Here is a 25,896-nt window from a genome sequence, read left to right on the forward strand (position 1 = left end):
GCGAATAATAAGCTTAGTAGACCGATTATGTTGACCATAAGTTGACATTTAAAGAACGTAAATTTTCGTATTAAAGTTGAACGATTTGTAAACGTCTTACGTCTGAACCAAAATAGCATGACAGCTGGACCCGACTCACGCGTGATTTGTCCAAAGAAGGCTGTTGGAAAAAGTACCTCTACTTGATTCACTCATTATGTGTGGAATAGTGGATGAATATCATACTACTAGAACACATTGTACTGTGAGAGTTGAACCTTCTTTACTCTTCCCAACTGAAGACTACTAATGTTTGTCGTGCCACAATGGCAAAATGGTACCTTCCATTACATATTTATTTACTAAAAGCACATACAATACACTTGCACACACATGTTTATATGCTTAAGTAGGAATAATAATAGCAATTTGTTCTATAGTAAAGTCGCATGTAGCCGTGAAAGCGGCAGTTAAACAAGTGAACACGAAAACAAGTAAATATAAAATAGAATAGTGAAACTGGAGAGAAAACAAAATCGACAAAACAAAAAATGACACACAAACGGTACTACACATACGCGTAAATAAATATATATGTATATAGGTCTGTTTGCACATGTGCTCTTAAATAAACGCTGACCAACCATGCCACCTTTTCGTTTTTATATGTACTTATGACTGTAATTGCATGCATATGCTCAGAACCGAAATGACCATTCTGGCTAAAAATGCTATGTAAATGACAATTACAATTATAAAAAAAAAATAATATGAGCTGCCTCAACATTGAACGCAACGGTGAAAATGTCGAAAAGACCAATGATGAACCAACCGAAATTCGATTTTAATCAGCAAAATGCTGTACAAAGTTAAATCACAGTAGGTAAATAAGTTGGATAAAATATGTATGTTGTTAGATTACAGGTCACAGCGGAATCGCTGGAAGCTTCAAAGGAGGTCATCCCAATTTCTTAAGATTGACAGCGAGACGTAACTTCCCCCTCCTCTTGCTTTCAAACGTTGAAACTATGAACATCCCCATCTCTTCTCAACGGTTCACCTTTTAGTAATGAGTCTCAGTAATCAGACCTTCGGTGAACCTAGCGAAATGGCTACTTTAAACGCCTTAACAAATTTGTGATGGGCTAAAAGCGTTTCGTCGATCTATAAGGGTCTGGTGATCCATGAACTAACAATTTTTTCGGAGTTGGTCTTTTTGATACTTCATTAATATAAAAAAGTTGTCGCATTTGGAGTGCTGATAATCCATTCAGACGCCATTATATCCTCGAAATGTCTCTGTTTGGTGTGCTTTATGGGCAGAGGCAATATTTTGGTCCACCTAGTTTTTTATTCTATTTCTTCTAAAATGAAGCCAGTCTTAATGCTACAGTCAATGAAAAACACTATAGAGCCGTGGTTAATAATTTTTTCGTGCCTGAATTGGAGGCTGCTGTTATGGACGACCTTTGATTCTAAGAAGACGGCGTAACATGCTATACAGCTAACGAAAAAAATCAATTTATTGAGAGAAAATGTTTGTGAGCGCATTATCTCGCGTCGTTGACCTGTAGCTTGGCCTCAAGATCGCGTGATTTAAAACCGGTGTATATTTTTTTGTGGGGTTATGTGAGGTCGCTTGTCTACTCAAGCAAGTGCGAGGCTATAGACGCCTTCCACGTGTGTTAAAACACTCTTTAGAAAAATTACAACTTACTTGTTCGAATAATTTCCGTTAAATTGAGCTAAATGTACAAAAAAAGTTTTTAAAAACCTGCTTTTCTACTAATCCACTGGCAAGTTTAAAAAATTGACACGCGGCTCTCTATTTAAAGAGGTGTGTCAGTCTAGATCTCTCAAAATATTTATTTTGTCATCTTCAAAGTGATCCCCTCTAGATGTACATTTATGCCAACGATTTTTCCAGTACTCGAACACTTTTCATAAGCATTTTTGCGATGGTCTTCAACTCCTTCAGAGAATTTTGTTTTATCTCTTCGATCGACTGAAAACAGATTCCACGGAGCCGCAATTTCATTTTGGGGAACAAGAAAAAATAACACGTAGCCAAATCTGGTACTATTCGCAACACCATGACCCATCTTGAGACTCAGCAATTATTATTGGATAATATTCGACCAAATAGACCCCGTCCAGCACGTAGTATATAGCTGCCGTGACTGGCAGTGCACATGAAGACCGTGGAGAGTCAATTCGACGCCGTTCGCAGCAACTTGGACCGGCGTTTGGAACGACTTGGTCCATTTACGTCGAGATTTTAAACGAAAAGCGTATAAAAGCGTAAGCGTATCGTGATCTCGGCGACTTTCGGTTTCAACAAGACGGTGCCATTTCCCACAAATCGTATCAATCAATGGATTTATTGAGAGAACACTGGTGATAAGATAATTTCATGTCGATCGTCGTTGGGTCGGTCGATTGGCCACCAAGTTCGTGTGATATCCCACCGTTAGACTTATCGAAAATTATCAACGTATTGACCATATGAGACGTAGACGCGGCAAACATTTGAAAGAAATAATAAATGCAAAATAATGTTCTTTCGATTAATAATATACATCCCCATTAAATTTGAAGTTTCTGTGTTTTTTCTTAAAAAAGTAGAGAACCTCGAAATGGATCACCCTTTACATAACTTCTTTCAAAACTCATGTGTTGAATAATTGATTTTCTGACGGTTATTCGGTGAAATCACTATTTGAAAAATAGTCTCGAGAAAAGCTAGTTTAAAATTGTATATACTGAATTGATCCAAATTGAAAAAAATTTTAAAAATTATAATTTTCCGAAATTCTTATGCCGAATATAAATACATATTTTTTTTGTATTTTATCATTAATTTTTCCATCATCTGCCACAAGTCACATTCGAAATTTGCCAATGTAAGGGCAATTAAAGCTCTGTTCTGTGTTGGAATTTCGGTGTCGATCCAAAACAGGTACAAATCAAATTGCAGAACATTCACGCATACATACACACATATTTAATTTTTTTTATATGTGCCTACACTCTTGTATATGAGTTTAACCGAATTTTTCGGCCAACTCGCAATACAACCCAGTTCAATTGCTTTGCCGGTGCAGCGGTGGCGACTTTATTTGTCTTGTCTCTGTTCGCCTGTGCGTATGTGTGCATGTACGCGCGTGTGTGTGCGTATACAGGTATTTTGGCTTAAATTTGGTTTCGTTCAGTTTGCCTTTTCGAATATTGAATTTCGTGCCCAAATTGCTTAACGCTGCAACGACAACAGCAACAAAAACCTTATACGAAACAAAAAAGTTGCACCAAAAAATAAAAAAAAAACAGTTAATATGCTACGGGCAGCCAGCAGGTTTATGACTAATCAATATCTGTTGATTTCTGCGTACAACTACCTGAATGTGTACACACAATCGATGTAAAGTAATATATGCATGTATTTATATAGATGTATATAAATATATAGTATACAAGTATGCTTATATGTAAGTATAGAAATGATATTTTGCATTCCAAATAGGCGTATATTATATACATACATATGGTATACGTATAGAGTGCATATGTAATAAAATACATATATAATATTATATTTACATTTTTTGTTGTCATTATTACCTTTCACCTTTTATTCCTTTCAAACCACATTGAGCAAACGTTAATGTTTCGGGTAATTAGGTTAAAGTGCAAAGTGCAAGAAGTTGCAGTGAGACTTGCAGTTACTCCCGCGTCTACCACAAAAATAATAGTATTTATACATAATATAGATACATATGAACATATTTCTGTTTATTATTCAGTTTTTAATTAGTTTTAGCTGCTATAGAATCGTAAAGCGCAGAGTTTTAGTAAAAGGTTTTTTAAATACAGAATCATATATTTATTAGGCAGTATTCTGTATACTAAGTCAAATTTTACGGCATAAAAGAGTTTATGAGCAATATAAAGACATTTTTACGCATATACGGGTGCGTCATCTTTTGTGTCGCTATGCAAACATTGCAACACTTTGAAAATGTCAGATAATTTAGTTTGAATTGACTTTATACTACTTTTGGACTATTTATTCAATACGAAGACGAGAGTATGGAGAACTTGAAAGCTGCCCGGCAGGGGTAATGCAATGAAAAGATGAGGTAACAAACAACAGGTTTCAAGACCAGACCATACTCTTGTAAGATCCAAAGTGGTGATCTAGTGGCTGATGTTCAGAGCATACTGAAGTTATGAAGGGAACACGTCTCCATCCCGCTGAACATCTGGAGACAGCGAACCCGATACGGCGAAGAACTCACAAGGTGCATACATTAGCTTCTTAGCATGATATGGTCGGACGAAAGCATGCCCGACGATTGGACCATAAGTGTGTAATGCATAAAAAATGTGGACTCCACAATCTGCGCCAATTACCGCGGGGTAAGCCTCCTAGTATTAACACCAACAACAACAACGTCAGCTTCGAAATTCAACGCAGAATATATGCTACTTCGGACTGAGTAAGCAATTGAGAGGTAAAGTCATCTCTCGACGAACAAACAGAGGCATGGACAATGACAACATCTGATGAACCGGCCTTGTGAATGTTCAAGACAAATGTTTGGCGGAAGATTTATGGATCTTTGCCCATTGGCAACGGCGAGTACCGCACTCTATGGAACGATGAGCTGTACGAGATATATGGCACCGTTGACATAGCTAAGCGAATCAAGAAAATAGACAGCGGCGGCACTAGCTAGGTCATGTTGTCCGGATAAAAGAGATCACTCCAACTTTGAAGGTTTTTGATTCAGTTTCCGCCGGTGGAAGCAGTGAAAAAGGAAGATCTCCTCCGTTGGAGAGATCAGGTAGAGAAGGACCTGGCTGCATTAGGTATATCGAATTGACGCCAAATAGCGAAAAGAAGAAACTGGCACTATGTTGTTATATCTGCTATAACCGTGTTAGCTGTATCCACGCCAATAAAGAAGAAGAAGACCTGAATGATTTGTACAAAATGAAAGAAATCTAATCACAAGAAATCATACTGCCTAAGACCTTGTTTAGATAAAAATTTCGAGAGATATTTGCCAATCCTACTGATCTGTATGGTAGTCTAATGTAAATTTATATAACCATTCAAATTTCTAGCTACCAAAATCAGCCTGAAATTCAACAAATAGATGGCGATCGCCGATCTTTTTTCGGGTACTTCCCAAAATAAATTTGATTATACCTTTGTACTAATTCTGATTTCTTAAAATAATAGCGCAGATATATGTGAGAACAGAGATTTGCATAATTTCAGGGTTTAAAGATTAATTAAAAAATCTAACGTCTGATAGACTTATTGAGTAGTTGATTAAGATATCACTAATGCTGTATTGGCTCGGTTTCTTTCATTATAAATGTGGATAATTGCCCTGCAAATATTCTTCCTAGTAAATGTTGTCTCTAGCCAACGGTGCTCAACACTCCAGTCGGTTAATGTTTAATATTCCAATACAAACTCCATGAAAAATGGGAAGAGATTTTCGTAACTGTTTTTCTTTTATCGTTTTCATATCGATTGTTATAGCTGAGAGCGCTACAAAGTTTTAATGTTTTTTCTTTCCATTCACCAGAATAAGTTGGGCCAATTCTTATATGAGTATAGAGTCATTCTATGAATCACTTCCCTTCATTCCGCATTTAACATGCTTCGTCAGTTTTTCGACTGGGTTGTGGCCAACGACTCAACAAGCCTGCACGCGATCCCAATTTTTACTTTCCACATGTACGCACGTCGAGATATACATACATACACACATTGCTACTCAACAAGTGCACAGACATAAATACTTGACTGTACTCATTGAGCATTATTATTTGATATTACTAAAACTCAAATCAAACTCGTTTCAACAGGTTTATTTGTGAGTATGTAGGTATTTATATACATATTTATTTTAGTGCAGTGGCTTAATAGATAATTATTATGAGGGGTGAAGTTTAACTTAGTAATGAAGGAATTGTATTATTTTTATTATAGATATACATATGTTTTTGAAATATTTTCATCACATTTCAAGAGGAACATAAATAAACGATTTTTTGTCTCTTTCCAGGTTCTTCCTTCATTCAATCAATGAAATCGTCATCTGGCATAATATTAAGTGAGTAAATAATTAAATAAGTACTATATATTATATAATAATACGTTATTGTTGGTTATTATTTTTTTATCCATCCAAAATAAATATAATAATTTATTATTTCCTATTGCATGACAGTACAGTTCAAATGACCAAGTTATTTTTTCATTTGTCCGTCCTAATGTTGTCCAAATATTATACATCTGTCACTTCCGAAAGCCTACTGGAAAAAAGGATTATACCCACTTGCTATTGAGAAAAAAGTTTTTTTGTGAAAGAGCACTTTATTAAATACATTTTTAATTTTTTGATTCTATAGCCGATCTCCAGGAATAGCTTCGAAGAAAAGTGTCTGAAAAGATTTTTTTTACTTTAAATTATAGTAAATCCAAAAATCAAAATATTTCCTATTTAATCGAAGAAAATTGTCAACATGACCTTGATTTTTGAGCGACTTTGACATGGTTTGTCCGGTTTCGGCTCGCCTTTAGCACGATATTCGCTCGATTGATCGGTTGTTCCGGGATCGTAAACGTAGATCCAAGTCTCATCTCCAGTTATGATGGCTTTCATTACATTTTGATAGGCAGAAAGCATTGTTTCACATATTTTAACATGACGGCTTTTTCGAAAAAATTGAATGTTTTTGGAACCATTCGAGATTTGACTTTTCTTAAGCCCAATTCGTGTTTCAAAATCGCCTGTACCGATCCAAATGATACGCCCAAACTATCAGCAATGTCTCGAATAGTTAATCGACGATTTTCAAGCACCATTTCTTTGACTTGTTTGTGTGATGTTCATCAGTCGATGTTTTTGGTCGATTTGAAACCAAATTTTTCTCAACACTCTCACTGCCGGCTTTGAACTCGTTATACTCACTTTTAGAAAACAGAGTTTGATCCCAAAAGGCTTTTTGCAACATCCTCAAAGTTTCTGCAAACAAAATTCCGCAAACAAAACTTAATCGCACTTCTTTGTTCAATAAATTCACACATAGTAAAAATCGAAGAATTCACTTTTAGAGCGTCATAAAACGACGCGTATCTAATGAATACGAGTATTTTGACGTAAAATTTAGCACAGATGTCACTAACAGTACTACCAACTTAGAGAAAAAAGATTTACCGAATTTGATCTATATGCCATACATTTTTTAAAATTCACAGTGAATATGACCCCTTACTGAGATCTTTTTCTATATACAAAAATATTTTAAGTTTTCGATTCCTGGTTTTATGTATTACTTTAACCATGAAATTCATTGTTTTGGAGCGATTGGCATCAATTTATGACATTGTGGTCAATCCTCTTTCAATCTCACGGTATTCCGTCTCTTCAAGATATCCTACCATTATGAAAATTCAAAGCTTTTACGACAAGTAATCTAAATATAGATGAATCGAGTTGATCGACACGCCGCTATTGCTTTAGTTCACGTCTGAAGGCGGCATAATAAATAATCGCAGTCAAGTTTTCGGCTTTGATTAGATTTTTGAACAACCAAAAATCAGTTAAAATTTCAACAATACAAAGACATTCTTTTATACTCTCCTCAAATTGTTAGTTAGGTTCAAATGTAAAGCGAAGTCAATTTCAATAAATATTTTTACAATTTTAATTGAGATGAGCACATACAGCCATCTTAAGCGTACCCCTTCCTAGCTACGCCCCTGTGTATGCATGACTACATGTCTGTATGTCTACCTTATAAACGTCAGCTAGTCAGCACCGTCTCATATTAGTTGCTTATGAATGAATCAGACTGGAAATATGCACCGACATTGTCGCAGCCATACTTTTCAGCACGATCTCTCTTTCGAACATTTCGTTCTTCCGTTAGTTAGTTTTGTTTAATTATTTTCAATAATATAGTCAGTTTGATTCGTTAGACGCGATGTATCATTTCTTTTCTGCGGCGCTTTTTCACTCTATCCGCCCATCGGTCTGGTGTGGCCTAGTGATGTCAATTGTTCACATGTTCATAACAGATGGGCTGAATATTTTGAAAATATTTGATTTTATTATTCAATATACATACATATGTACATACATATGTGGTTATCTTCGAGGGCCATACAATGATTATAGCGGTCAAACAATTTTTCAATATAATTTTTATAATACATTTGCCTTAAGCCTCGAAATAAGTTTTAGTTTCTGCGATTACCTCTTCATTGTTGCTGATTTTCTTTCCAGCGAGCATGCTCTTGAGGTCTGAGAATATGAATAAATTCAAAGAGTATGGTGGATACCGAAGCTATTCGAAGCTCAATTAATCAAATTTTGACATCGATCGTATTCATTGATTTATGCCACGATGCATTGTCTTGATGAAACAGATAGTCGCTATTAATGGGTTTTCCTTTTTGAGGATAATTTTCTACGCTTTGGGGTCCGTTCATCGTGTGCAGTCTACTCGGCTGATTGTCTATTGAATTGTGGTGTGAAATGATGGGGCATGAAACATGACCATTGTCACATATCCACACAAAAATTTGTATTACGATTAAAGAGCTTCAAACACTTCCCAGAATCAGTAATTCGTTGTTGATTTTGTTGGATAGTGAGCTTGCGCGGCAACTACTTTGCACAGAGCTTTTATATACCCAAATATTGAATACATACGTTTCTTTGATATCTTTAGGGCCTCAGTTCTCGCAAACAACTTCACTTTACGGCATTCGAAATTGTTTTGGGATTTTTTATTGATTTTTTCCTCGGTAACAGCCTTTTTAGCGTCTCCACTGTCTTCGTCGTCCTCGGTGCTCATTTCGTCTCGTTTCGTCCCTTTTCAACGATTGCTTTCCCTGGTGCAGAATCTATAAAATGTTAATCAATCTATACCTTGGTTTCAACAGTATTTTTGTCCCAAAAAGCAATGCTTTATTGACACACGAAATTCCTTTTGATACATTTTTTGTAAACTAACTAAGTTGCTTAAGCAAAATGTTATACCCCTCATAAACTAATTGTTCGTCAACTGTAAAATTTGTTCACGTATCTGTTGTTGGTACGGACTGACTTAATATCGTATGGATTTAATATTAGTAGTACCATCTTTGTATGTGTCAGCTTACGAACATTTCATCCTATTTCTTATTTAAAGAAACAAAAAAATGTATTTAGAGTAAAAAAGTCACCGACTTTTTACACTGTCCCGTAGGGTAAGGTATTGCATAAATTATCATTAGCAATCCTCATGGTGCAACAGGTCTACTCTTAGGTTACCCACGTGAGTCATGCTTATCTGTTGACGTACTACTCTATTACGATAAAATTTAATCATGCTTACACAGGTATGAATGTATGTGTATGTATAGACGAGGAGTGCCGCTGTTTCCGCTTTCAATGCCTCGGTATGCAACAGATATGGGGCACTTGCCCATCACATTTCTATAGAGGTGTTGTTTTTTATTTAATATATTGTAAATACTATCACGTGGTGAATACATCTTTGACTTAACAATTTGGCCTAACTTTGATCTCGACGTCCGCATGATCCATGTAGTATAGTTCAATGCATTCCCATTGCTTAATCTTTCAAGCTTCAAGTGAATATTTTTATTCCCCGCGGCAATGGTATGTGACTTACTTTATCTTAAACAATACTAACAGTTGTAATTTTAGCTCACTTTAATGCCGATTCTATTGTGAAAACAGATTCACAATCCAAATTCATAATATATATTTCATCAATACAGTTACCCACACCCTAGTGTCCACATTTGCTGAGAATTTTACCGAGGAGGAATATATAGTTTTATATATTATTCATTAATATTTATTTTGTCACCTGCCAGATGTAATACTTATGCCATCGATTTTGCCAGTCCTCGAAACACTTTTCATAAGCAATCTTTGGGATGGCCTTTAGCTACTTCAGTGAGTTTTGTTTTATGTCTTTGAACGACTGAAAACGGGTTCCATTGCGATGATTGTTGATTTGTATGCATATCAAACTCTTAAACATATGTCTCATCGGCAGATATAAAGCTCTCCACGAATGAGAATTCGCTCGATCAAGATTGGATACAAGTTTACGGAACTCTTTTTGAAAAAAATTTAGCTTTATCACAACGAGTTGAGCAAGAATGCGTTTCATACCCAAAATATTCACCAAAATCATTCGAACGGACTCGCTAGAGATGTTGAGCTCCCTTGCCATCTCTCTAACACGTGCCTAAAGATTTTCAAGCAGCATATCCTTAACTTTTTTTTTAATATTTTCATGAGTTCGAAGGCCGTCTAGAACGAGCCACGTCTTCAGCGATCTCTCGACCAGATTTGAAGGTCACAATGTATTTTAATATATATGTAAGTGCTCACTTTTCCAGAGAGCGGCGATGAAATACTTGAGATAATTGTAGATAGTTTTTCCCAAATGAATTAGTTAATATAGTCTCGAGACTTCCGCTAGGCCAGTAGATTTTACTGTTTCTTGTTGTTAATATCTATCTTATGGTGTCTCAAAAACTATATTTCGCATTTAAATATTCTTTATGATAAATTTAATTTTCGTTTGTTTTTAATGATGAGTTTCAGTGAATAATTTTATTTCTATTGTCGGGAGTATACTATTCATTGTAAGATAAACATTTTGAAATCAACCCTGTCGGTTGATATTAGAGTCATTAGACTTATCATCGTTTATCTCAGTGATTTACTCGGTATACAGACTCTACTTAGCCATTTACAGTAACAAGATCAACAAAAGCTACACATTTTAAGCTCTAGCAGTAAAAAGCTCGAAGCCTAAAGTAGCGACACCGTAAGACCTTTTCAAAAGATCTGTAACGCGCAAATCGATGAGTTTCTGTGTTGTTTCGTTACCGTCGACGCAATAAGGTATAGCATAAAAGCTAAGGAACACTCAAAAGAATGAACCTCAGCGTCGAACCGTTCCGAAGTACTTGTTTCTCGGCACTGTTTTGTGAGATTCACAAGGTGTGATCTATACCGACTACATTGATAAGCAAAAAACTGTCTCAAGATTCTATCATGCCCAATTATTAGGCGAAGAAAAGAGTTCAAAAGTTCTCTTCAATCAAGACAATGCAGCTGTGGCATTGCTACTGCCAAATTTATTGAATTGCCGCCACATTTACCATATTTTCCAGTTTTGGCTTCTTACTAGTTATTTTCATTTTCAAACGCTAAAAAGTCACTTGCCGGGCAGAAAGTCGAATGAGGAAGTGATAGCCACCGCAGAGGTTCTTTTGTAGACTTCCATAAAATGTATACGAACGGTTACAGACGGGTTAATGAAGTCGTATGCAGCATCGCTGCCTCAAGTATATCGAGTTAAAAGGGATCTAGGTTAAGAACTAAATCGTAATTTTTCCAAAACTTTCTTTCTTCCTATGTAGGCTAAATGTTTATTGAACAGACCTCATACCAAGACGGTATTATAGTACTAATGCCTCTATGTTCCAAACACTTCAGTTTTGTAAATTTGAATTTTATTTTGTATTCTGTAATTATTATGCTTTTTTTTTGTCTAATGGAAATACATAAAATGTATTAAAAAGTTTTGCATACTTTCAGGCGGTTTGCACAATCAATAAGCGCTTTTATACTATATGAATCAATAAATGAATAAATCAAACTGAAAAATTAAAAACAAAGCATTCCTATTGGAAAATCGTGCTTTGCCCTCTGATAAGCAAATTGCACATTCACAATTACGTTAGAATTGCATACTTTTTAACACAATCTTGAAAATATCAATCGCTACAATCTAATCTTTGTCAATAATAATAAACTTCGGCTGATTCGATCAGCCATCTGCTATCACCCTGCGATAGCAAGTGGAACAACTGGCAATTCGGTTGTTAAGCAGTTCACACGCATACATACGAACACATGTAGGTTATTGTAGCACATTCATGTATTTTATTTGATATTTCCATGTTTACACGTATGATTCCACATACAACATTCGTACATACTTAATAATAATAGAATAATTAACAATAAAATACTTATTACGATTAAAAACAAACCGCACTAGATGTGGCCTTGGGAACAACAAATACTTGCCATGTAAAAACTGCTGAATATATTCACTAAATACACACATATATGCATGTAGATGTGTTTTCGGTGTCAACTGGAGCTATTTGTGCGCTAGTCGATGGCATTTCCATTCGGCACCATGACTTTGATCATGCCTGGCAGTACTTCACCTTGCAGCGGACCATAGTCCACACGTTCGCCATCCACCGCCATAATGCCCTCTCTTTCGGGACTCGGTTCGATGCGAAAAGCGCGTACCGGCACCACTTCAATATACTTGTTCGGCTCCTTTGGCAGGTGTGTGCCTGAACTCATGCCAAGTAGGAAATTCGCCAACTGCGAACGTCCAACGCCGCTACGTACTATAACTAGATAGATGATGCCATCGTTGAGACGAGACTCAGGCGCAAAGAAGCAATCTGCGGACAGATGTGTGGTGTAAGCCGCGTGCACCATAACGTATTCACCCTCCTCGGTGTGCCAAGTATCTGTAGGCACCGGCAGATCCAGTGACGGTATTGTGGATGGTGGGCGACGACTTTCGTATTCCAAATTGATCGATTCGAGGCGACTTAGTACGCTGCGACGCGAGCGTATGCTTTGGTCGGTGAGCGAGAAGTAAGCTGTGCGTTTCGAAACAGCCGAATGCCAGCTATCAGCATTGGAATGGAAGCTCATATGATCCAACGATATGGCATCACCAAATTCATCGTCTCGATTGGTGCCAGTATTTGTTGAGTAGAAATCATCTTCTTTGGCGCCCGCCGGCGTGTTTGGTATATCATGGAATTCCTGTACTTCGGGTGGCAAACGTCGTTCCTCATTCGACACTGTGGAAACGCGAGTACCAAAGGCCTTACGGCCATCCTTACGGTCACAGCGTATATAGGACAATCTGCCCTTATAAGTGCGCAAGCTAATCAGCCGTCGTATAGCCCAAAAAGTGAAGCGTGATGCACCGATCGAACGCAAATGTTCACTCTCGATATCAACGTCAACGATTAAACCCCAACCGACCGATAGAAATGAGTACATCTCTGAGGCTTTACCCTCTTTGCCAATATCGATACGCACCAGATCCATCGGCGCCAACTTGCCAGCAATGCATGTCAATGTAGCATACAATATGGGCTTCGGTCCGTATGGTTCGTTATAAAGATATGCAATACTGCGCGCCAAGCCATTACCCGAACCGCAGGGTACAATACCAAGCGGCAATTGTCGTGTAATTGCGCGCCAATCCTCACGTTCCATTATCCCGTTCAGCACTTCGAAGAAGAGTCCATCACCCGATGCGACCACAATGCCACTATAACTACGCAAGAGATCGCTATGTTTGCGCACATATTCACGTGCAAAATTATAATGTGCGGTCACGTGCAATTCATACGGCACATCGGCTTCCTTCAGCACGGGCGCCATTTGTTTATGGAACATTTCACGTCCCTTACCCGAACCGGATTTGGGATTTAGAAAAATCAGCAATTGTTTCTCGACCAATTCATGCTTGAGCGCCGCTTTATTAATGCGTATTGCATGATGCCAACGTTCGGCCACCTTTAAGTTCTCCTCATACGTATCGAAGGAACGAAAACGTAATATGCGCACGGTACGCTCTCGTCGCATCGAGTGCTTCTCGTTCTTTATATACGCGTATATATGTAAATAAGCGCTAATGTCCTTTTTTGTCGCCTGCTCAACTTCGGATTCTTCATCTATGCGACGGCAGGGGGCCAAAGAGACGCGATGACTCTTCTTCATACTCGGTCCACAACTACTGCCTATAATATCGTCCATACGTATGCGCTGCTCATTGATTTCGTCCACTTCGCCAGTTTCGCGGCGCAAATATATGCCCTCGCCATTTAGTTTCAACTCGACGGGGATGGGTGCTTTCTGCTTATTATTGATGTAAAAATGTTCGCTGAGCTCGATGACACCCGTAGGCGAGATTTTCGTTACGCTGGACGTGGGTGTCAACGGACTGCTCACAGCACTGGCAGCCGTATCGTCATACACGAAATGCGTGTCGGACAAGTCGAGTGACAGATTGCAAGGATCCATAATGATACAAAACGATTTGCACGGATTTTTTAAAACTTTTCCTCTGCTCATGCAGCTTAGTGGCCAACTTAGTGGGTTCTATAAGTAGTTCGTTGAGTTCGTTTCTTTGAGGATGCTTTTGCGCTTCTTAAACCGAGGAAAATCATTTAATTATTCACAATACTAAGCAGTTGTTTTCGTTGCTTTTTCGAATTTGCGTAACACTCCCTTTGCACTTTGTTCGCTGCTTTGTTACCTGCGTGGTTCGCGCACAGCACAACACCGTAATCCACCGATTTACTTTACACACTAACACCTGTGCTGAAAGTTCACAATTTCCTGATAGAAATATTTTTATCAGTTTGTTTTTTTTTTTTATTTTTGTTTTGTTGTTTGTTAATTTTTACTTACGATTCCCGATATTTTGCCTCCAAATCTAATCAAATAAAACAGAACCGTTAGATATGTATGTATTCTTTATCTAACGCTAGCTTGGCGCACTGTAGTCCGATAAGAGTTGACAGTTGGCCCGCTGTTCGTTGTTTACTTCGTTGGACGATTTTTGTTGTTTGACCACCAAACCAGCTACATACTCCTCTTCTCGAATTTATAGCGTCTCCTTACCGCTATTTGTTGTTGTTATACATACAATTGTATGTTGGTTGTGTCACTCTTCGTTGCGCTCTTTGCGCTGCCAGCTATAGTTAGTCTTTGATTTACTATTTAACACTGCCTTCTGCACCATTATCTTCGTCTACCTTTCAACTTTTACTCTTTCACTTTGTGCTCATTTATATTTATCATTTATATATCCCCTTTGATTTCCGTATGATACCCGTTTATCGGTGAACCAGTCAACCTGCCAGCCAGTTTACCTTCGTCTGATGAAGCGTTGCTGATCTTATGCGGCAGTAGACGAAATACAGTACCCACGGAGCGCAGCTTTTTCCAATGTGTGATTTGTTCAATGTTTCACGCTAATATAAAGCTCGTAGTTTTTTGTTGTTAGCTTTTTGTTTATCGCAACGCAATTTTATTGTGCTGTTGTTGTTCACTCATAATTTGAGAGCGCAAGCGTTTTCGTACATACATATGTATATATTATGTGGTTGTTGGCTATTGTGTTATACACTCCATGTCAAATGTTTAGAAACAATAGTAAAAGCGGCGAAATACTCAGTAAAGCACTTTAGAATTCCTTTTGATGTGTGTTTTTTTTATAGATCAGTTACTTTGACATAATTGTGCTTGAGCCATGATCATTCAACAAGTATATTTTACATATATTTTTATTGTCGAATAGCACAATCATAAAATTTGGTTACAGTACTGAATATGAAAGAGGAAGGTATAAATAATCTGTGAGATATTTGTGAATTAGATAAGCAAGAAATAATCGTTCCAGATATTCTCAAAGAACTGCCAGTAGTTTTTTTTTTTGTCAGTTAAATTCAACAAGGAAATCAGTTTTCAATTAGCTCGTCTCAACTCTAGTCTTTCTCCCTTTTTAGGAGGAAAAATTATTGAAAGACTGTTTCCTAAGCTAGTTGGAACTTTAGTACCTCATATACCATACCCTCCCATCCATCATAATATAATATGTTGGGCGGTGGTTTGAGCAATGATCATACATACATTCGTTATAGTAAGGATGAACTCAGTGAAAATTATAATTTTCTCAAACTCTTTAAGCATCTGGTTTATAAAACCTTTTGGGATTGGGTATATAGTTATCAATATCTGCGATAATGTGAATGCTATCGAAGGAGCTAGTATCAGAACCTTCATTATTAACCCACTCTTCTTGTAAACGTTTATTTGACATCATATTTTATGATTAAAAATATTTATATTTTCTTGGATCTCAAATGGCAAATAGATCATTTCTTCGAAAAAACAGGAATATGTATTTTTGATGAGGTGAGATAACCTCAATTTCATGTTAAAAAATTAATTGCCAAAACCTACTGAATATTACGATTTCAAATTAATTACACCAAAACAATATTACTTCTCACCGAAAAAACAAGAAAAAACGATAACTTCCCTTCAAAAATACAAAATATTTCACGATTTTTATCGACCATATTGTAAGGCAGCTATTGTCGTTCTGTGTGATGAGTTTTTCATCTAAAATTAAACTGAACCTCCATCTGATATTACTAAGGTCTATGTATAGCGTGATATCCGGCCAGTATAACCTACCCTAACCTACATATATGCTATAATGGGCCGACCCGAAGAAATTCTTCGAAGATTATACCAGAAGATATCTTGTCAAATAGAAAAGTTTGTATGGCAGCTATATGCTACAGTGATCCGATATGGGCTGTTTCGACAAATGAGCAGCTTCTTGGGGAGAAAAAGGGCGTTTGCAACCTTTCAGATCGATGTCTCAAAAACTCAGGGACTAGTTTGCTTGTATACAGATAGACGGATAGACGGACATGGCTAATTCGACCCAGCTCGTCACACTGGTAATTTATATATTATATATGTATATGTATATTTTATTTACATATATGTAAGTATATATAATTTTTGGCTTCGGAAGCCTGATTTAACCCATTCTTAAAACCAATGTTAATCGATATCCTTTATAAAAAAAATGTTTTCTTGACTACTTTTTTTCTTTTACAAAAAAAAAATTAAAACCTTATAGCGTTTTTCAATTTGTTATTTAAACTGTCGATCTTATTCGTATATACCGATGTGTACTTGTCGGCACTTTTCTCCAACAAAATCGACTTGAGTTATTACTCGTCGTTTGAGTTAAGGTGTTTGCGATCATTTGATGACTCGATCGTCTCTGTGTCGCTTATTTTCTATTTAGACACGGCTGTATGTGTGTGTGTGTACAATTTTGAAACGCGAGTACTTTTCAACAAGTACGAGTACTGTGTTTATTGACTTTAAGCTGGAATAATAATTCGAGTGCCGGAGTGGAAATTCATATGTACATACTTATTGGACGGCACTCGCGGCTTAATGGGTTCTGTCGGTTAAGGTCGCCGATAAATACACAAAGCTGATCGAATACCCACATATATTTATGTGTATGTATGTATATGAATATGTATGCGGCCGTGTAATTATGGGTAAAATTTTGTTTAGACTACTTCGGCGCTGTAAGAACAAAGAGAATTGAGTTTCAAGCGTAGAAAGTTATTGATTGTGGAATGAAATTTTAGATGATTCATTTTTTACTAAAAGTGTATTTTTTTTAATTTACGATCATTTAATGTATTTAATCAAAAATTAAAAAATTTTGTGTAAAAAAATGAACTTATAATGGAATTCCTCTTTTACTTTATTTTTTTGAATCTACTCTTAAAAAATACAATTGAATTACGTTTCACAAACTTTAGACACGATTGTTTATAGAACACTGTCACAAAAGCATTTTTATATACATGACTCTATTAAATGGGAACCTCAGATGCCTATAAAAACTCAACCGACTTTCCTTTGTGCTTGAAATATTTCCGTGACGTTAATAAACATTAATCACTGCTAAGCAAATTATGTATTATATTTATAGTAAAACGACATTGCGTCATCCAAACAAATTGCCATTATTATTAATGTTTGATTTTCACATCATTGTTTTCGCAGCATTTTACTAATAGATAATCTATTGGTTGTTGTATTTATATTCTCGCAACATGTTGCAACAGAGAGTATAATAGTTTTATATCTCCTAAAACTAAACAATATAGATATAGAGTTATACATATATAAAGAATGATCCATTTCGATGTTCCCTACTTTTTTAAAGAAACAACACAGAAACTTCAAATATAATGTGAAATGTTTTTTTGTCATTTGAAAGAACATTCTCTGGTATTTATTTTTTGAAGATTATCTCTTTCAATTTTTGGCCGCAGCTGGGTCTGATCCGTTCCAATTTTCAATTACTCGCGTGTTGTTTTGCTCCAAGGCTTGAATGAAGTAGGATTGTTTAGACTTTACATACTTATTTTCACAGAAAAAAGCTTAACGGTGTGATACGATACGATCTTGGTGGGTAATCGACCGGCTCGAAACGTGAAATATTCTGCCCACCGAAGTGTTCTCTGGAAAGTGGCACCTTCATTGACGGTTACATTCTCACCGGCATAATTTCTCTGGAATCTCTTCAGATTGGTCTTTGTCCCAAATGCCGCAATTTTTGCTTCTTTACTTACTCGTTAAGCCAGAAATGGGCCTTATCGCTGAACAAATTTTGGCGTATACGTCGGCTCTTCTTTGAACTTTTCAAGAGCGCATACAGTAAGGCGATGTCACTTGGGTATGTCGAACGGCCTCAGTTTTGGCACAAACTGTATTTTGTACGCTTTCAATTTAAGATTTCGACGTAAAATGCACCAAGTCATTCCATACGTCAGTCCGAGTTGCTGCACACGGCGCAGAATCGACTCTCCAGGATCTTTGTGTACACCTCAACTACGGCTGTTTTTCAATAATGAATGCTGGGTCCCGAGATGGGTGTTGGGTTTGCGAGCGAAACACATCCTTTATAGAACGTGACTTTTCGTAATAAATTTTAACGATTTGTAAACGTGTCCATTTGTAAGTCTTTCCATGATGAAATGCCAAACAATAGTGAACAAAAATAATATGACAGCTTGACACGACTCACCCGTGATCTGTCAAAAATAGGCTATTGAAAAAAGTAACCTTGCTTGGATCACATGTTACTTAGGTATATAAATGATCAGGACGACGAGACTACTACTACTACTAGTACTACATACTAGTTTTATTATTCATTTTTTTGGACAAATATTTTCCCAGAGGCTTATATGAATATAGTAAATCAGAGGTTTATATAATATGACATTTCACTTTTTCATTGATCCCTGGTAATATGTGTACTCTATACAATAAATTGCTTGATCACATGACAATTTGGCTTTCCAAAATACTGAAGCTCCACAAATGAATTCGAAAAAAAAATGAGAAACAAAATTTTGGTGGAAAAATTTTTTTAAGTATAATTATTGCACTTGTCTAACCAACCGAAGATCAGGACTGCAGGGCGGATGATCAATTTTTTTGAAGCAGTGTTGAATGCTTGCATTTAAGTTTCCTCCACCATCATCCAAGCCCACCAGGAAATAAGTGTTAGTTATTATTCAATAAAAATAAAAAGTTGTGTTGTCATGGTATTCACAGTTGCCACATTTCTCTCATAGACGAGCAAATAATTCTAATTTAATTCGTTTGATAATCAATGATAAGTCTTATTTTAAAAGGTATTCAATTAAGCCTTAATATTTAAACCAAAAAATATAGTTATACATATTATAAAATATTAATGGTATATAGAAAATTTAAGAACATACTGTTGTACATTTTTTCGACCTTGAAGCAAAAGGAGGACTTTGAGCTAGAATAGCAAATTGGCTGTTTCTGACAACATAGAGAATGACGCTGCAAGAAATCAAACAAATATATGTAAACCGTAAATAATTCTCTTGCTTAGACACTTGTTAAGTGTGGTATGTCGGTAAATATGTATTTCTAAAATATACAAAAGTATATGTATGTTTATACAATTTATATCACACACTCAAGTTCAATGTTTCTAACTGATTAAGTATTATTTTTCTATGTACACACATATTCAACTATTTAGAAGTATGAAGGTATACATACATATGTGTGTAAATCCCTACAATTTTCTGAATGAAACTTAAGTTGTTATTAAATAAATAGTCACCATGTATTACAGCTGTACAGCTGTGTTCATGAAAATAGCAGTGCCGGGTGTTCTAGTCATAAAACAAAAAGTAAATAAAGTTAAAAATAAACATCAAATTCGATAACATTTAAAAGTATTTTTCAGTTATTTCTTCATAAATTTCTATATATTTTTTACTTACAAGATTTCTTAAAAATTAGTCTGTTCCTGAAAATGGTAGTGCCTACCTTATGACGAACGAAAAAGTGACAATTAAAATCCCAATTTTTCTAAATGTTTCCTATTGACTACAATGTAAAGCCTTTATTTATTAATGTCGATTACATTTTTACCACGCTTCATAGGGATTTGAGTCCATACGGCCTTGACCACAATCCAAAGTCAGGACATTATGTCGATCTTTTCTTTTGAGTAAAGTCCTTTTTTTCTCTAAAAAGTTATATATCAATAGAATATTTTGGGTTTCCGAAGCAGTTTCCAATAATTTTGTTCTGAAGTCGCATACTTGTCAAGTATGGAATTTGACTTGTTACCTATGGTATATCCCCAAAATTCTGATAAAAACATGTTGTTCTAACCTATTCAAACACTTAGAAATATATTGTACATAAACCAACCAATTAAATGTTGTGTCATCATGAAATGACGTATTAATCATTAATTTAACACCTGGGGTAGTTTACCAGTACATACAATAAATTAGCAAATAACATCTGGTTGAATAATATGTAGATATCACAGGTCAATTGAAAAGTCCTCGGCCTCCCATAGTAAAACACATTTTTTAGGCAAAGTTTGTAGTTTTTTTTATTCAAGGGTGATACACTAATACATGTATTTGCGATTCTCCTACTTTTCGATACAATTCTTATCGTACGAGTTGTCCTTTGCTTCAAAATATGTCTCAATTTCGGCGATCACCTCTTCATGCGACGAAAATTTCTACCCAGCGAGCATTTTTTTTAAGATCTGAGAATATAGAAATAGTCACTGGGACCCAGAGAATACGGTGGATGCGGAAGAAATTCGAAGACCAATTTATGGATTTTTGTCATCATTTTCACTGTTCATAATGGATCAATGGTATTAGGAAAAATTAAAACCAATTCTATTTCTATATTTTCAATTATTCAAAGTTGCTCTTTTAAATGTGAAAGGAAAGCATGAGTATCGAAAATATGTCGAATAAGAAAGCATTACACTCAACTTTTATTTACTCAATATTGAGTTTTCCTTTCCAGACAGGCTGGCAGACAATACATTTGCCTCAAGAGTTGATCACATTCATTTAATATTGCGAAAATTATATCAACCTTATCATTATCTATTTCTCCAACTATTTTTATTTAGTATTCTCTTATGTAAGTATTCGCGAATAAAATGAGCACTTGTTTGACGCTTGAAGTCTTTCTATCACCAACATTCAAATTAGCGAATCCTCGTTTCAAGTGATCGAGCTCTCAATCATTATGCATACATACGTATGTTGTCTTTTATATTTCATGGTTAGAGAACAAAAACAAATATTAACCACCGAAAATCGCTTTATTGTATTACAAAATATTCTCCAATAAGGTATATATATATACTTTCTCATGCATTTGAATCAATTCGCGAAGCAATTTTGCTACTCTGATTTGAGGTATCTCCAAAACATTTCTTGTTAACCACCTCTTCGGAAATAAGAAGAAGTCATTCGGTGCCAAGTCAAGACTTTACGGTGAATTATTCAAAATTTCTCGATTCATACATGTATTCATCTATAGTGATACTAAACTTTTTTGGTTTTTGCTCATCATCTTTTTTTCCTCATTTTTTTGACTTGCAAGTGCATAAAACCCCTTAAATAATAAGGGACCACAGTAGCTCAGGCGTCGGAAACATGTTAGCGCAGGGTTGCAGCGTAAGTGTATCCATCTTGTTTGAACAACTGATATATAAATGTCAAACAATTTTTTTTGATTTGCCAATTTCCCTCTAAAAAATTTTGTACCCCCCAAAAAAACACCCTATTCTTATTGCCTTGTTGAAATATATTTCCTATTACACTCAATTTCTTTTTTTCTCTACTATAGGGAAGCTATCCGTGCTATATTATTTGCAAAAACTACTCACTTCCTCACTCATATACTCATCGGTGTGTATATAATCGAAGTTGGTAACGTCGTCACAGCCAGTAGCTAAAGCTAAACCAGCAATTATCAAATAACAACAAATAAGCAACTGCACCAACACCAACAAGATCAGTTTCGAAACCCTGTTGTTGTTGCGTTTGTTGCAATGCCTTGCTTTGTTTTTTTTTTATCGCTTTGGAGTGATCAGTGCCAGTTGTGAATGCTATTACCTCAGCTCTGCTATTGAGTATTACTCGCTGCTTTTATTGTTAATAGACCCTGCATGGGATTTGTTGCTATTTATGGGTGTAATTGCAGTCATGCGGGTATCGTATAATATACTATACTGTATATGTGTGTATGCATATATGTATGTATGCCGTTAAAGTTGATAGCGTCTGAGTTTGTCAATTTCAGCAATTGTTAATGATAAGCAGCGTTTTTTATTTATTTTTATTTTATTTTTGTGAACTGGTATTTCTCCACTCTCCGTTGTATTTTGAAATTCTCAACGCTGTTTGCTCTCCGCTTAACAAAGTCATGTATCAAATATGTCTATGTGTGTGTATGCATTTATTTATTATTTTTTTTTGTTTTGTTATTTTTTTCTCTTTGCTGTTTTCGCTTCATTTTTAACTTTGTTCATCAAGTTTGTTGTTGTTTGAGTTTTCGCGTTTTTTGCCGTGTTGGCATTCACTTTGGTTGGCAGTCAGCTGCTCACACACGCATGCACAAACCTATACATACATATAATGATAGTCAGCTACTCACACACGCATACTCAAACCTATACATACATATACACCTGCACATGTCTAAGCTCTCTGCTTGCCTCTGCAGAGACGCTTCACTCTTTCTCCGCCACTGCTGATTGACTAACTGACTTTCCGTTTGCTCTTTGCCTATTTCCATCGGCTGACTGCTAGCTTAGTTGTTTAGTTGGCCATTTGGCTACTTGGCTGTCAGTCCGTCCATTCGTTGCTGCAATTAATTGTTATTACCAAAATTTTCATTTGCATTTTCCCGCAAAATCAAACTAATCGGTCTATTGCCGCAACGAGAGACAGTTTAATACAGCGATCTGTCGCTGCGTGGCAGCTTTCGATCAAACTTTGGAGTGGTAAAAATGAAATTGAAAAACTGTCTCTTTGGTGAATGGTGAATTTATTGTTATTGCAGTCAAGTGTTTTGTTTTGCGCTTTGTTTTTGTGCTGACACAATTTTTGTTTTGTGTGTTTTTGTGGTTGGCTTGATTTTTGTCTAAGAAACTGTGTTTAACCAGCCGCAAAGATTGTCGATGTGCATTAAAAAAATCAAGTACAATTGTTTTTGTAATTAATTTGTATTAAATTTTACTTCGTCTCTTCTTTTGTTTTCATTGCTTTTACTCCGGTCGTGTGCGGTGAAAGTGTACTAGTCATCAAATCTGTAAAATAATCGCAAGCGTAATGAAGAAACAGTCGAAAATATGTGCTGCGTTTTAATTATGGCTTAAAAGTGCTTTGACCTAAAGTAAACAATGAATGAAAACCAGTTTTATAAAAATTAATTGCCATATTCATGCTCGCAACAGCTGTTACGGCTTAAAACATTAGTGATTGTAATATTCATACCACAAAAGTGCTGAAAATATCTACATTTAGTCGTAAAAATAATAATAATTACTTTCAAGTGTAAGTAAAAAAGCAAAACAACAATAATTAATCTCACTATTAACCACTTACAATCATTTCACCCAGTGACATTACGGTACACTGCTTAATGAAAGTAAAAGTACATGGCGCTCCGAGTTCATTACTTTCATAACTTGTCATACGAAAAAACGGTAATAATCACAGATAAAAATTAAGTATTGGACTTAGAATACACAAGTCATAAGATGCAGATCTCTCAATAGATACAAATGTTTATTTTAACTTTTAACAGGAAATTTAACATAACTTCGGTCTCTTCTGTTTTGTGGTTTTGATTTTTTACTACAGCGCGTACCAAACAGCAGCGTTAGATCAGATCATCGAAATAATAGCCCCTTGGGCGAATACAATTCGGTACGTAGTATCGACTGTTGTCTCGAACACAAAACTTGCAAATTAATGGCGTATTTGCACACCTTCGGGTGCCTAGCTATGCTCCTGTTAGTTTTCGATCAAAAATGAAAATATACTCTTAGTTATATGAATGTTGATATTTTTTGATATGATTGATCATATAATGCTAGGCTTTCATACATCTTTGTTCACGGATCAGGATCAAAGCCGGGAAAATTTCTTTTCGAATTTCATTAATATGTGTATGTATCTGGCAGATTGAACGATATTTTCGGTAAAAGTACGCAATAGGAACTGATGTCCAAAGATTTGGTATCTGGAGGCTTGGATTTACTTTTAATGGCATTTTGTGGGCGTGGCTGTTGTTCGGATACGACCATCTACGAATTCGTCCTCATTTTTTTTTTTACCAAGAACCGCGTTGAGGTAAAAACATAACTTATGTTTCACCTTTTACAGGGGCGTTACTTATGTTGTATACGTATTAAGGTATTAAAAAAGTATTATTAAGTCAGTTTAAATAACGGCTATATGCTATATGACGAATTTGCTAAATATGCCTTGACAAATTAAGGGGTTTTTGATCCATAAGTTTGTATAACATCTATATGCTATAGTGGTCCAATTTGTTCGGAGATTGTAGCGTTGCCGTCTGCACCAAATTTCGTCTAGATAATTTGTCAAATGAAAAAGCTTTTCGTATTTCACAAACACTACTGAAGCGTGCTACAAAGAACCTGAAGGAAACTCTCTAGAAACTGTGCAACATGTATTCAAAAGTGTTTCTGGTTGCTGGAAAACCAGAAGATCTAGAAACAATCTGTCCAGCAATTTTTTTTTAATGTTCTGTCCCTATATATCCGGCCGATTATACAAGTTAAAGGCATATTTGCATTATAGAACGTTCTTCGACAGGTATCATGATGCTGCGACGGATCTGAAGTCAAAGGGCTGGTGTAACTCAAGGTAGCTGATCTTTTTCCTTTGCACAGCATACGCAACAATGATTAACTCTGACTCCACAATTACGGCAACGGCTGCGAAAAACACCGCACTGCTGGCGTGGAGTAGCAATTCTACTGCCGCTTCTGGGAAACTGCAAATATAATTGACCGCTTTAGAACCCTAGTTCACCAAATGCAACATTGAAATTAATACTGGAAAATTTATACAAGAGGTGTATGGCTTAGGCACGAAATATGCTCATAAAAGGCCTTATGTGCTCATTTGCTACCAATAAGTACAAGCGCAAAATATCTTTGGCTTACAATTGTTAAGGTGGCACGTTCAAATCAAAAGAACTCAGCTCAGGTTAAGGTTTGTGCAGCTGTACTGGGCGATAGCTAGACGTTCTCCACCGGGGAGATTGCTAGGACTCGGCGACGGTGGCTCTCTCCCACTACGAATCCCACATCGAATTAGCGCTCCCTTATATGGCCAGTATAGTAAATGTCACTAGAATATACTCGTCTCAGTCCTTGTCCCGTTCATCACACTCATTGAACGGCTGTGATGCGAGCTTTTACTCTTACAAGGACATCAACCAGCTCAGCAGCGAACACCTTTCCAATTAAGGGACCAGACATTCCCATAAATCGTAATCTTTAATACGTTTGCGGTCGTCATCAAAAGGGTTTCTCTCATCTGAGGCTGTTTTCTTTTTCATTAGGGGCGTGTTTTGGCTATCCAGAGGATACTTGGTCTAAGACTCGAATCCATATGTAAAAGATTCGTTCATAGCTGTCATAGAAACTGAACGATCGGAATCAAATTCTTGGAACGATTAACATTTTTGTATTTTTAAAGGATATTCAACATAGCTTCGGTGCAATCAAAGTTAACGTTTTGTCTTATTTTTTTATTAATTTATTTCTTTG

General features: G+C 36.1%; 2 protein-coding genes across 11 annotated transcripts in view; one reads left to right on the top strand and one right to left on the bottom strand.

The window, feature by feature from the left end:
- Window positions 1–25,896, top strand: part of LOC105224140 (ecotropic viral integration site 5 ortholog) — a 72,860-nt gene that overhangs the window by 29,117 nt on the left and 17,847 nt on the right. For 6 of the 10 annotated variants that reach the window (XM_049456248.1, XM_049456249.1, XM_049456245.1 and 3 more), the window contains exon 2: window positions 6,063–6,110. The exons of 1 other annotated variant lie outside the window; for it this stretch is intronic. The gene's annotated coding sequence lies outside the window, so the exon portion shown is untranslated. Of the gene's footprint in view, window positions 1–6,062; window positions 6,111–22,922; window positions 23,645–25,896 lie in introns of those variants that run through there. 3 more of the 10 variants (XM_049456241.1, XM_049456243.1, XM_049456240.1) reach the window with 3 other exon arrangements.
- Window positions 11,965–15,157, bottom strand: LOC105224139 (sphingosine kinase 2). Its single transcript, XM_011202131.4, has 2 exons — window positions 14,562–15,157; window positions 11,965–14,489 (listed from the first exon to the last, which is right to left on the bottom strand). The coding sequence occupies exon 2, from the start codon at window positions 14,220–14,222 to the stop codon at window positions 12,219–12,221; it is 2,004 nt and encodes a 667-aa protein (XP_011200433.2). The 5' UTR covers window positions 14,223–14,489; window positions 14,562–15,157; the 3' UTR covers window positions 11,965–12,218.

The sequence above is a fragment of the Bactrocera dorsalis genome, chromosome 4 (assembly GCF_023373825.1).
Source record: "Bactrocera dorsalis isolate Fly_Bdor chromosome 4, ASM2337382v1, whole genome shotgun sequence".
Taxonomy (NCBI): domain Eukaryota; kingdom Metazoa; phylum Arthropoda; class Insecta; order Diptera; family Tephritidae; genus Bactrocera; species Bactrocera dorsalis.

Coding starts and splice junctions, on each gene's coding strand:
- LOC105224139 (XM_011202131.4), bottom strand. CDS start 14,222: ATGAGCAGAGGAAAAGTTTTAAAAAATCCGTGCAAATCGTTTTGTATC.